At 41.5% G+C, this 14,418-nt stretch overlaps 1 protein-coding gene across 1 annotated transcript in view; it reads left to right on the top strand.

Moving 5' to 3' along the window:
• VWF (von Willebrand factor) overlaps window positions 1-14,418 on the top strand; it is a 155,535-nt gene that overhangs the window by 26,439 nt on the left and 114,678 nt on the right. The window contains exons 8-14 of the mRNA XM_081005352.1: window positions 1,480-1,602; window positions 2,851-2,962; window positions 5,115-5,161; window positions 7,742-7,878; window positions 9,663-9,798; window positions 11,450-11,550; window positions 14,187-14,382. Of these exons, the coding sequence (XP_080861478.1) occupies window positions 1,480-1,602; window positions 2,851-2,962; window positions 5,115-5,161; window positions 7,742-7,878; window positions 9,663-9,798; window positions 11,450-11,550; window positions 14,187-14,382 (852 nt within the window). The remainder of the gene's footprint in view (window positions 1-1,479; window positions 1,603-2,850; window positions 2,963-5,114; window positions 5,162-7,741; window positions 7,879-9,662; window positions 9,799-11,449; window positions 11,551-14,186; window positions 14,383-14,418) is intronic.

Here is a 14,418-nt window from a genome sequence, read left to right as displayed (position 1 = left end):
GCTCCACTGAGGGCTTGAAGACAATTCATAAGCTTCAGCTGATGCAGAATCCTGCTGTGGGAGATTAGTACATAAACTGGGCCTCAGCTGCTCTGATTCCGTATTAGTTTTGTGGCGTTTGCCCATTCTTTGGGGATACGTTTGTATTGGGGGAGAGAAAGGGTGAATAGATTGACCAATAAGAAAGCCCAGAGGCGGAGCCTACCTGATTTTGAGGCTCAGCTCAGCGGTTTTGACAGTTAGTTCGGTTGGTTCTTTTTTTGGGGGGGGGGGAGATAGAGGAGTCAGAGTGAGTGAGAGACAGGGACAAGACTGAGAGGGAATAGAGTGACAGCGTTTCGAATATATTTTAAAACTTGTTTGTGTTTGAAATAAACTTTAATCTTCATTGTTAACTCTACCTGACTGAGACTCAATGCTTCACTGGGGAACCCTGGGGTTTTTTCCGCAAAATTGGTGTAAGCGGAAGAATAAAGTAGTGGTGTACAGGTCAATAGTCCGTGAAACGACTGGGGGCTCTGTACGAACGCCACAAGCTTCTAGGTCCAGTTATGAGTGCTGGTGAAGACTTTTAAAGCCCTATTTAGTCTAGTGCCTCTATACTTCAGGGAGATCTTCCTCCTATATATTCACCCTCGTCTCCAAACTGTGTACAGGGGCTCCAAATTTTGCAATGATTTTTCTGCAGATTTCCCCCCTCCCCCATTTCATAAATTCATAAGTAACAAGTAATTGTAAGTACATATCAGGCCAACTTGGTAGTTTCATTTTTTTTTTTAAATACAGTAGCTTTATTTACTGAATACAAGTAACACAAACACACTGTATTAGGGCTACTCTCTAGGGCAGGGGTGGCCACAAACGTGCCTTGCAGATATTGTTGAACAGCAGCTCCCTTCTGCTCCAAGGCATCAGAACATTTCCCAATGCAAATCACCATAATTTGCAACAATAACAGCCAGGCATTCACCTTTGTATCATGGAAGGTGGAGACAGATTATAATTGTTTCCGGAGAGCAAAAGGCAGAATGAAAGAACACCCATTGCATGTGGTATGTCTGCTCATCTCTCTGTTAACCGCAGCTAATAGCTGTTTGCAGGTTTTGGAATTACTTCAAAAATGATTTGGCCAGAGATAGAACAAACAAGCTGCATGTTTACACCATGGAAAGCAAAATATCTCCTGAGCCACATTCATTTCCTGTCTGTCTCCAGAACTAAGTTTTCAGATGTTCACAAACATTTCTTGGAATTTCAACATTCACACATGATTCTATTTGCCAAATGTTGTATGGTCACTGTAATATGTTATCTGTTTTGTATGTGTAAGTTTTACCTCCTTAGAAGTGGTTTTTAAAAAAATAAAATACGAGAAAGGAATTGACCAAATAAAATATCCACCCTTCTGTATAATAAAGTAAGTAGAGTATTCGTAGATTCCTAAAGGATTTGTCTCTCAGATCCCTGCAATTTTTTCAGGGCCAGGATGTCCAGTTGGCTTGGAGTATAAGGAGTGCACATCCCTTTGTGCCAAAACCTGCCAGAGTTTGAATATCAATGAAGTGTGCCAAGAAAAATGTGTTGATGGCTGCAGCTGCCCTGGTAATTTATTTACTGATTTGTTTACAGAGCCAATCTTTGAGCAGTAGCATTTCCCATTTCATTTAAAGAAGAAAACTGGTGTCTGTTTTCAAATGTTTAGGAGTATTTATTTCTCTCTCTTCTCCTTCTCTTTTTCTCTGCCCCCAGATTAGGCAGTTTGCATACTGCCTACATGAATTTTATCAAAGAGCTACTATTAAATAAAAAGAAATAAAGGTCTATGTGAGTTCGGCGATGGATGATGATCCATTACTCCTTTCCTTTTGCCTGCAAAGTCTTAAGTTGCTTCTGAATTATTTCTAAGTCATTCCAGCTGTTAGGGAAAGAAAATGAAGATGATATACTGTGAGAGGCTTTTTAATTGAGCCTGGAGATGTAAGAGTATGTATTCTTTTCAGCTAGACATACACTGGGTAGTATACTAGCCCTTTGATTAGAGTTGTTTTCACAGCTCAGCTAAGGCAAACTTTGTTTGCTAGGGCAGTGGTGTTCAGGGGACCTGTTCCGTATTGACTTGTCTGCTGAGGAACCCCTACGAAGCCCCAGTTTATCACAGAATATTGTAGGAGCACATTAAGGTCAAGGGTGGTCATCTGCTGGCAGATCTCTGGGTGATTTGCAATAGTTTGGCAAGGGTTTCTGACTTGCAGTGGTTCATTCTTTAACATCAGCAGTCTCTGCCCTGTTTTTGAGTTTGTCTGAAACGTCAAACCTTAATTTTGTATCACTATTATTTCTTATTACTACTGCTTGGTTCTCTTAAATAGGGTTTTCTTTAAATTTTTTTGAGTTTCTGCCCTGTTTTCTGAGTTTGTTTGAATACTTTAAAACCTCATTTTCTTATCACTACTGCTCGATTCTCTTAAATGTTTAAAACTTGTCATTGAGGTTTTCATACCTTTTTTGTAAACTCGAAGAAGCATTTCTAGCCCTGATCTTGAGCTTGTTTGATATCACTTAAAATCTTACAATTTCTTTATTTCCTTCTGAGGAAACTGATTAGTTCAGTGAAACGAGTTTTGTAGCTGGCATCTCGTTAAGTTTTTGTTTAATTCTAGTTTATTTTTTTATTTTTGTTATTCTATAGTCGATTACTTCTCGTTTCAGGGATTTTCATGGTAATTTCTTTTGTTGAGGGTGAAAGATGCCAGCTGATAAACATTTATGACTTGTGTCAATCTTCTTCCTTAGAATTTAGGGTTAAAATGGTTTTGTGGATACTAACAGTGTTTTTGCTGGCCTCTCTAGAGGGCAAGCTGCTTGATGGAGACCTCTGTGTTGACAGCTCTGACTGCCCCTGCCTACATTCAGGCAAGCGCTACTCTCCCGGCTCTTCTGTCTACCAGGACTGCAACTCATGGTAAATAGGGTAATGGGATCCACAATGGTAATGTTGTCACAGGTGATGAGACCCTGTGTGATTATCCCCATAGACACTTACATTTCTGGCCAACTCACTGGTTATATACCTTGAGGACCAATCTATACATGCAGCCAAATCAAGTCCTAATGTTTATTTTGGATTGTGGTGCTTTAGGTGCACATTTCAGTTCCACAGCACCAAAAACACCAAAGAAGAAAAACTCCACTCAGCTGACACATAGAAAGCTTTCAAGTGAGGGAGGAGACATTAGTCTAGCTGTCTCCCATACATGGTTTTTTTGTATGTGCAAGGAACTTCATTGATAGGGAAACATTCAGACATGTAGCTCCTTGCCGGGAGCATGAATTGGTATGGAGTTGATTCTCCTGTATCTCAGTGTGTAAAATAAGTGCCTAGGCCAGAACTATAGATGATCCCAAGGAATAAGTTTCAACACACTCATGCATGTGCTTAAGGCCTTGGACACTATTATTATTATTATTGTCAGGGGTTCAGGGACAGAGGCACAGGGTAGGCAGGAGATGGAGAGCGATGGGGATGAATCCCAGGACAGCGAGGAAGAGGATGACAATGACTCTAGAGATTCCATGAGTCTTTCCAGCGAATCAGAGGATTCCCAGAAGGGGGCGCCGGTGGTCAAGGCCAGGGGAGCCCCAGGGGGGACTTGTCAGGAGCAGGGGGCCAGCGGGGGATCCCAAAGTGGCAGCTGGGCGTCAGGACCAGCCTCCCCGCCAGAGTGCAGCGAAGGGGGTGGAGGTTCCAGTGTATCAGGGGAGGCGGCTCCGGCAGTAGAGAAAGGAGGGAGGTCGGAGCAAGCCACCCTCCCGGAAGGGGAGGGGAGTAGTGAAGGGAGTAGCGTAGCTGTCAAAAGGAAAGTTAGAGGTTGGGCGCGCGCGCCAAGTTCAAATGTAGAGGCGCGCGGAAGTACAGGGAGCCCGGAGGAGGGGCCAGGTCCCAAAGCCCGCAGGAGGGGGCAAGAGCAGTCTGATTCCGCGTCGGAGGAATCCAGGAGGGGCGAAACCCCAGCGGGCAGAAAGACCCTGCGGAAAAGGAAAGAGAGAAAGAGGTGGAGCAGCGCAAGCCTCTTAAACTGGTGCAGGGCAGGGACAGATTCAGAAGGGACTTCAGCGGTCTAAGCCTAGCAGACGTAGGGCTGCGCGCCTCGGATCTGAAGCAAACAATGAACTGCAATAAACACTTTTGTATATAAGAAAAGAAAGGCGTTGGTCTTTTGTGAGCTGAGACTTGAGGCAGCCCTGACAATTATTATTATTATTATTATTATTATTACTTGTTGTCAGGGAACTGACATCGGAGCGAGAGGCGAAGGGGAGGCTCCTAGATGATGCTGGCGAAGGACCCAGCAGCAGGGGGAGAAACAGCTCAGTAGAGGGGGAAGCAAATCAGCGCAACACCAGGGATAAAGGGGGGCAGATGGGGGAATCGGAGAGAGGGCTCCAGGACTCTTCACTGGACCTCAGTGAGGAGGGCACAGGTCCTCCGCTACCCACGCCCTCCCTGCGCAGAAGACTCCCGCGCAGTGAGAGGAGGAGGAGACTGGGTGTCAAACAACTTTTATGTTGGAAGAGGTTCAAGAAACGCCCACTGACGGATTCTGCCAGCGACTGAGGCAGCCACGATGAGAAAGGACTGTGCAGTCAGAAAGGTTTAACAAGGGAAATTAGCATAGAGAGGCACCAGTTTACTCACGAGTAACTCCTACTCATTACACTTGTATACCACCCTTCATTTGAAGATCATTACATAAAAGATTAAAGAGAACTTTGTTGAATAATAGCATGAGAAGTGAGATTTAATTGATTTAAATCAGCAATAAGGATTAGGATCTGGGCTTCCAGAGAAGGGGACAGCCCAGTGCAAAGTGCAAAGAGTTCTCACGCCCAGGAGCTACTATTAGCCGCAGAGAAGTAGGCATGCAGGTACTAGAACAATGATCTGTATGGCTTCCTTTACCTTGTGTCAATTGCCCCATCCTTGACTGCTAAAGAAAAAGACCTTTGGTGATCCCATCATGAATCTCCATGTCATGTGCACTTTAGTATGAATAATGAGGCTATGTTCAGTTTGCCCATGTATCTAGATAATAATAAAAAATTGCATTTTTCAGTATTTGCAGGCATGGCACCTGGATCTGCAGCAATGAACCTTGCCCAGGTAGGTTGATATTGAATAACCAGTAAGTGAATTTGCACAATCTATTTCAGTCCTAACTCTCAAGTGTCTCACATTGCAAATAGTATCTTGCTTTCTGTTGTAGATTTTTTGAAGGAAGGATACATATTTCTACCCCTTTGGTGAACTCAAATTTTAAACTAGGTATTTTGTGATGGTGCACTGAACACCCTTGATAAGTTGATACAAAACATACACAAAAAATGCTTAAATACACACACTGTTTAAATTGTTGTTGTTGTTGTTGTTTAGTCGTTTAGTGTGTCTGACTCTTCGCGACACCATGGACCAGAGCACGCCAGGCACTTCTGTCCTCCACTGCCTCCCACAGTTTGATCAAACTCATGCTGGTAGCTTCAAGAATACCATCCAACCATCTCATCCTCTGTCATCCCCTTCTCCTTGTGCCCTCAATCTTTCCCAACATCAGGGTCTTTTCCAGGGAGTCTACTCTTCTCATGAGGTGGCCAAAGTATTGGAGCCTCAGCTTCACGATCTGTCCTTCCAGTGAGCACTCAGGGCTGATTTCTTTAAGAATGGATACGTTTGATCTTCTTGCAGTCCATGGGACTCTCAAGAGTCTCCTCCAGCACCATAATTCAAAAGCATCAATTCTTTGGCGATCAGCCTTCTTTATGGTCCAGCTCTCACTTCCATACATCACTACTGGGAAAACCATAAATTACACTATTTTAATGAGTCTGTTTGTTATGAGGTGTGCGTCTGAACCCACATGCCTGTCTAACACTCATGTGCATTCCTGCTAGGATCCTTAACTGGAGTTGGAACACATGTCTGTTATGAATATGCGTTTCTGCCCTTAACCTTATGCCCCATTAAAAAGTTCACACACCTGAGGAACAAAGAAAGTTTGGTTTATTATGCAGAACTGACAATGACAGCAATATATTTATTGCAATATTCAAACCAGATTGAGGGACATTGAAAAACAAAACACCAAGTCAGCTGTATATAAAATTTGCTCCTCCAAGTTCTATGGTTTAAATACAACAGATAACAGGATCACTTACACCTCAAAATTAATAATTCCAGTCCTTTATGTTAGCCCGATTGAACATTTTCCTCTCAGCTTTTGTCAAGGGCAGATATTTAAACATACCCAGAAATGATAGACATTGCAGATATTCTTTGAATGTGTCGAACACTGTAGAACATATTCTTTTCTACTGTCTATTGTACAACCAGCTATGCAAATGCATGCAATCCCCCTTTTTGGGTAGTCTAACATCACAGCACAATGAAAATAACAGATTCTATGTGTCTGCATTAACCCAGAAGTAACTGCAAGGCTGGCTGAGTTTTTATCAATAGTATCTCTCAGAGTGGTGAAAGGCACTATTTAGCAGGAAGAAATCCCAATGATATATAATCCTTGTCATGGCTGTTTATTTGTATATATTTTAAATGTTTATATATTGATGTTTTATGATGTTTTATCATAGCCTGTGCTTGTAAGGCCTACAAAGGCAAAGAAGAAGACGAAAATGACAGTGTGTCTTGATGCTGCTTTCAGACAGCAAGGTTACAATAAAAGTGGGCAGCAAATCACATAGCATATACCCCTTGATCTTGAGAGTAAAAAGGACCCCAAACTATTCCAGAGACCTAGAAAGTGAGTGCAATGAATTGCCATGGACCCATGCTAAAAAGAAAGCACAAATAAAGGAGTGAATTGGGTATATCTGATCTGGAACCCTAATGGAACACAAATGAGTTGCCTGAACCAACCAGAACTATAGATGTCTTGACTTAAAGGGGGACTTGTAACTGCTGCCTCTCATGTTGTTTTTGCTGCATCAGCAGCACTGAAGATACATTGCTGCTGCGTATTTAAGTGAAGGTCCATTGTAGGTAAGCACACTAGTACTAAGACCTACTAACTATAAGAAAATTAAACTTATCCATTCTCAAGGAAATCAGCCCTGAGTGCTCACTAGAAGGACAGATCCTGAAGCTGAGGCTCCACATACTTTGGCCACCGCATGAGAAGAGAAGACTCCCTGGAAAAGACCCTGATGTTGGGAAAGATGGAGGGCATAAGGAGAAGGGGACGACAGAGGACGAGATGGTTGGATAGTGTTCTTGAAGCTACCAGCATGAGTTTGAGGAAACTGCAGGAGGCAGTGGAAGACAGGAGGGCCTGGCGTGCTCTGGTCCATGGGGTCATGAAGAGTCGGACACGACTAAACGACTAAACAACAGCAATAACATTGCTACTTATCACACCAGAGGTCTTTCATCTCATGATTACTATTGGCACATCCTATTTTATCCTACCATCTCATTTGATACCACCTTTCTTAGATCCCAGGCCTAAAAATATTTAAAATTCAGTCCTACAGATCTCAGTGATACTTTCTTTTGAGCAGTTATTCTTACAAGGGCAATCAGAGAGGAATATGCTTTGAGGCAGACATCTGCCCAGCCCAGCCCTTTGAATCAGGAATGCTTCTTTCTTGTTTTAATATGATCGTGAGAACTCTGCTTTAGCTTGAAGTCATGTTGTTTAAAATCAATATTTGGTACTGTTTTTTTTTTCAGGTGAATGCTCTGTCACTGGCCAATCACATTTCAAAAGCTTTGACAACAAGCATTTCACCTTCAGCGGCATCTGTCATTACTTGTTTGCCAGAGATTGTGTGGAGAACACCTTTTCTGTTTTCATAGAGACTGTCCAGGTAAGAACATCTTCCTTGAAAGGAAAAAACAAGGGCTGCCTCTTTCACTCAAAAACACACCGACCGATTTGACAAAGTGCTTGGGCAAACAACATGTTGCAGAGAGCCAAGCTGAACATGGCAGCCTGAGGTGTTGTGTTGTGTTGTGTTGTTTTGTGTTGTGTTTTTAAATGGCAGCCTGGTGTCGAGTTTTCCTTCTTCCCCTCCATAAAGTATCAGGCCATCATGTGTCCTGACATAATTAGAGTGAGATTTACATTGAGACTATTTGTATAAGGACAGCAGCTCACTTGTGTATCAATATACCCCATGGTAGGTTAGGCAAGATGCTAGCTTGCAAAGAATAAAGACTTCCCATGGATGACTTAATTGCAATACCATTTTCACATTTGCAAATGAACTGGGCGTTTTGCTTTAGGATATATGCCAGTGCTATCAGAGGTAAATATGTGTGTCTCTTTTTTGAAACATGGAGCATACCAACACAGTAAATTTATATTGCTTTTATTAGCTGTTATGGTTCTCCACCCTCAGCTTGGTGCTGATAAATTATCTGTCCTAAACCAAAAATTCAGTTTCCTTGGGAGAAGGAACCAGACATGCCCACTCTCCCTCATGCAAAAAGGCGCTTATTTTTCCTGCTGCTGACCACTGTGCTGTTATTTGGTCACAATTTTTTTTAAAAGAAATATTTTATGGTTTTTTTAAAAATAATATTTATTACTTTTCCAAAAAAATTAAACACTAAAAGAAAAGAAAAAACACATACAATACAATACATTAAACTAACAAAACAATGCAACAACAATAAAATAAATCAAATTTCATTCAATATCTTATATTTCATTTACTTATTTCCAGCGACTTCCTCACACCTCCCTTTTTGTATTCCACTTCTATTATTTGTTTCAGCAATTCCTTTCCATCTTACTCTGTTTTCTGTTCTATAATTATCTTAACACATTCTTGCCATACTTTTCCTTTAATTTTCTATGAGTCTATTTATACTTAATTCCTTATGACATTTCTACTAAAGCCATGTAATTTCATTCCAACATTTTTCTAACATTCCTTAATTTTACAATATTTCTATAAATAGTCTTTAAACTTTTTCCAACCTTCTTCCACCAACTCTTCACCCTGGTCTCGGATCTTGCCAGTCATTTCCGCCAATTCCCTATAGTCCATCAACTTCGTCTGCCATTGTCCAACACTTCAGTGTTTTCAAGAAGCAACCATTCTCTCAACCAGCAAAAGGCAGATGGTTCACAACGAAATTTAAAGGTCTGGCAGGGCAGGTCCACCTCCTTCTTTAGCATCCATCAAAAAAATATGGAACGCTTCACGGATTTGCGTGTCATCCTTGCGCAGAGGCCATGCTAATCTTCTCTGTATCGTTCCAATTTTAGTATATGTGCTGCCGAAGCGAGCACGAAATATTTTATGTTTTTAGACATTGTGGGGGAATAACTCTACAACAAATTAGTAATGCCCTGTTTTTATCATTATTGATTCTATTGATCTTTCGTCTTTTATTTTCTGTTCTGCAAATTGCTTTCAAACTTTCTGCTAGTTGTAGGAAGCGACTGTCAAATAAACGAAGCAGAACTTACAAAACATAGGTGCACACAGCAAGAGTTCGTAACAACGATACTGGCTGTGTACAGATAGCAATTTTAACATTGGTTCAAGTATTCCTTTCCTGGTCTCACGGCAACTGATGGACTGAGGCCGCAGCTAGATCAAAATTGCAATGCTAATTTAACACTTGGATTTCTTTTTAGTGTGCTGATGACCCTGATGCGGTGTGTACCCGATCAGCCTCTGTCCAGCTTCTGGAGGAAAACAGCATTATTAAATTGAAACACGGTGGTGTCATTTCTTTGAACGGGCAGGATGTACAAATCCCTTTCACGCAAGGTGTGTTCTGTGTCATGTTACTAAGAGTATCTCAGCATAGCTGTCAACTTACAGATTTGAAAATAAGGGACCAGCAGCCTCAAAAATAAGGGATCAGCAGCCAAAATAAGGGATCAACAATTACTTTGATAAAATACATATTTTGTTGCTTGCAAATGGCTTAAGATACCTATTAGGTCCATAAATTACCATATAGCATATATTCAACACACAAAAACAGCAACAATTTGTTGTTGACAAAGGACAGCTGGACATAGAAAGGGCCCCATTACCTTCAGTAGCTTATTTAAGGGACATCATCAATAAGGGACAGCAGCGGGACATGGCGCTGGGATAAGGGACTGTCCCGCCAAATAAGGGACGCTTGACAGCTATGTATCTCAGACTGGGCCAAGGGACTGGGCTCATATCTCCCCCTCCCCACCCCAGGCAGCTTCTGGCCCACTATTTAACATTAGGAGGTACACAACACACCCTCCTGTTGGCTCTGGCCAAGCAGTGGGAATAATGATGAGGCTCAATATTAAAATTAAGTCCTCTCTGCAGTCCAGTCTTCTTTTCCCCACTCTCAGCTACTCATTACTTAACAGAGCATAACAGGGTGGGTGATGAAGAATCATAAGGAGAGCAGAGTTTTGAACCTCCCTATATGGATTTATGTATAAGCTAAACAAGCTGTAGCTTAGCACCCCACTTGGGCCCCCCAAAAAATTTAAAGGAAAAAAAACCCTGAATGTACATTTCCAAAATATAAGATAAAAAACCCAAATAACATAAAACCTACATACAGTTAGAGGTTAATAATTATTTCACTATTAATATACTTCTTAAATGTATTTCACTATTAATATGCTTCTTAATTTTATTTCAGTTCAACAATTACTTTGATAAAATACATATTTTGATATGTGCTTTAGATACCTGTTAGGTCCATAAATTACCATACAGCATATATTCAACACAAAAAACAGCGACAATTTGTTGTTGACAAAGGACGGTGGGACATATAAAGGGCCACATTAACTTCAGTAGCTTAAAGGTAAAGGTAAAGGGACCCCTGACTTTTAGGTCCAGTGGCGGACGACTCTGGGGTTGCAGCGCTCATCTCGCTTTATTGGCCGAGGGAGCCGGCGTACAGCTTCCGGGTCATGTGGCCAGCATGACTAAGCCGCTTCTGGCGAACCAGAGCAGCACACGGAAACGCCGTTTACCTTACCACCAGAGCGGTACCTACCATATTTTTTGCTCTATAAGACTCACTTTTTCCCTCCTAAAAAGTAAGGGGAAATGTGTGTTCATCTTATGGAGCGAATGCAGGCTGCGCAGCTATCCCAGAAGCCAGAACACTGCACAGCTATTATTATTATTAATTAAGTAATTAATTAATTTGTTTAATTTGTATACCACCCTTCATCTATAGATCTCTGGGTGGTTCACAACATAGAAATGCAAGATAAAAACACAAAATAATTAAAAACAAGGGGGGGGGATGCAAACCCCTTCATAGCTACTTGCTATGTGAGCCTCATAAGGCGTCGCTTGGCTCTACACCTTCAGCAGACAACTTAGATCTGTCTACATTTCCTGTATTACATTCACATTTTCTGTTGCTCATCCCTATGTATCTGTAATTAGCAGTTGGTTTTCCCAGGTGCTCTTCGTATCCAGCACACCGTAATGTCTGCAGTTCGTCTCAGCTATAAAGAGAATATACAGATTGACTGGGATGGGCACAAAACTCTTTCGATGAAGGTATGATTCACAAACACACACACACACAAATATATATTTGTATTTAAATTGATTCCCCCCCCCCTAAGAAAATATGGTTGTCGTGTGCTAGAAATTCTAGATATACTCTACATATGAGTAGAAGAGACTGCGCTGCAAACAATAGGCACGCTGACTTTTAACCCCAGTCGGCAGACCAGCAAGAACTTCTGCTCTCGGGTCCGCTGACCAGGCTCCACACACATTATTGGGCAATTCTAACTTTGGACTCGACATGCTAACCTGCCCTGCAATGTGGCCAGCTGGAGAATTTACAACAGCCAGCCGCTGGGATGTGACTCCTTGCTACCCTGGGAATTGAGGACAGCTTGTGAGGGGCTGTAGCCACCCTCCAGACAGATTGCAGATTGCATCTTTGTGGGAATGTTCAGGGTGGCAGGAGAAGATATATTGTTTATTAACATCCTTCCTAACTTGCGCTAGCAAGTTCCTTTACTTAGCAGAGTTACATTCCCCTTTTACATGCACAGCAGATAGGTGGTTGCAGGCTCGTGTGAGCCTCTCACTATTATACAATTCAGTCTGTCTCAGATTGAATTGTACGTTCCTGGTAAATTCCCTTGAATTCCTCTTAAAAGACGCCACAATCTTATTCAAAGTCAATCTAAGAAGTTTACTTACATCAGTTCACAGTTGGATTCCTGAAGACAGACTTATGGTAGTTACAAATATGTACATGTGGATCTACCCCATATGGGGGAATAACCCCAGTGCTTCTGCTAGCTGAGAGCTAGTAGAGCAGTCCTAGCTGAAAGCTGGTCAAACGAAGAAGGAAGTCAAAATGAGAGGAGGATGTGCTGTGTGACTCGTCCTTCTGTTACCTGGACAGGTTAGGTCACGCCCACCCTCTATCACATGCAAAAGGAAGGATGCTCCAGCCAGGAGGAACAGGAAGTTTTGACTGGCTGGACCAAACATTCCCTTGCATGTCTTCTCTAACATTTCAAGGTATGTTGTACTTGACCGCCTCTCATGGATCACATCCCACAATCTTGGTCTAATCCAAACCATTTCCTGTCTTCTTAAACAAGGATCACTTAATACACAGGATAACACAGTTTTGACTCTTAAGGCAGCCTGAGGACATAGTTTTTCTCTGAGATTTAAGACACATGAAGATTTTGATTAATATATAAAATTAGATCATGCAAGAGCAAAGCCATGATTGACCTTTTCCTGCTTTTCTGGCTAAACCTATTCAGGCCCCAGACTACGCCAGCTGTGTCTTCTTGACTTTGAATGTAGTCGCAATAGTGATAAAAGCTAAAGAACATTTCCAGTGCCTTTTGAAATTGTCATGTTCCTTTCCATCTGCTCCTTAAAGGTCAACATTGTTGCTTTTGGAGCAATCAAAAATAATTTCACGCACACAAACGCACAAATGTTTGTGTGTCGTTGCCAAATGTTTTAGACAACTGGGGGAAGTGATTTACTTTCACTCCCAGTGACCTGGGCAGACACTTCTGAGAAATATAATGAACTCTGGGTTTTCCTGCTTTAGTCCTGAGGAACAACATCCATTTCCTACTTAGGACGTAACTGGAAAATTGGAAAAATAGATTATAAAGCTGAACACTTTTTAAAGGTTATATTGATTTTAGGAAAATTTCAGTTTTCTTTGATTTGGCTGGATTACATCATTATGTTCCAATAATATTTCAAACAGACAGCTGGCATGCAACATAAGCTATTTTAAATATTTAAATCCCATGGATTTCAGCACATTTTTAAATCTCCCCTTGAAATCAGTAGGATTTGAAAGTGTTAAACTTTGGCTGAATTGCACTCTGACAATGCAATGTTATGCATATCAGTTCAGAAGGAAGGCATACTGAATTCATTGGAGCTTACTTCTGAGTAAGTGTGTAAAGCATTGCAGCCTAGGGGGCGTATTGTTTGGAATTTTTTTGCAACGCATGTTGGTGCCAAAGTATGCGCTAGAGCACACACACTGCTGTGCCTTTTGCACATTCTGTGCGATGAGAGGACTATTGCCTTCTGTCAATGGAAACAGAGTGTGGGCATCCTCTGAGGCCCTGCTATAGCAAATTCTTCAGGCACGTTGAAGATAAACTATTTGAACTGGGAATTTTCCTGCTCAGATCCATAGCTATTATGCTCCCCTGGATCTCAGATATAATGCATTTTAGGTATAAACTGCCATATTAAATATGTTTATTGGAAGAGTGATATTGCTATAAAACAGGAGATAAATACTGATAATCATCTGGCTCTTTCCTTATCCAAGATTCCTCATACTGTTGGGCACATGCAAAATGCTTATATGGGCAAAACAATCAATCTGTGCCACCATTTTGTCAGTTGTGATCCTGAAGATCACAGATCTGTCCTCTGTATGAGGACAGAAACTATTATGTTAATCCAATGTGTACTTATATACACTTAAATTTCCTTAAGTAAAATTTACTTGGGTAAGGGGATCATTCCCAGTGCCTTTTAATTAGTTTTATATACAGCACTTTTATATTTAGCACAATTTGTATAAGGTTCATTCAACAGAAATCCTATAAGCAGCTGACTGGAGACAAAAAAAATGAAATGTGTAAATACTGAATTTAACTCCTATACTTCTTCAGTTACCCTCAGAATTCACGGAACGAACTTGTGGTCTGTGTGGCAACTACAATGGCAACCAAGGAGATGATTTCCTGACACCTTCCGGCCTGGTGGAAACTCTTGTGGAAGACTTTGGGAATTCCTGGAAGCTCAAAGAAGATTGTCAAGATTTGCAGAAGCAAGATAGCAATACCTGCAGTCTCAACCCGCGCTTAGGTACCGGCCCTTGCAATGAAGCCAGGGTTGGCTTGT

This window comes from Podarcis pityusensis (genome assembly GCF_964106645.2).
Source record: "Podarcis pityusensis genome assembly, chromosome: 5".
In the NCBI taxonomy this organism is placed as follows: domain Eukaryota; kingdom Metazoa; phylum Chordata; class Lepidosauria; order Squamata; family Lacertidae; genus Podarcis; species Podarcis pityusensis.
This window is presented reverse-complemented; position numbering and strand designations above follow the sequence as displayed.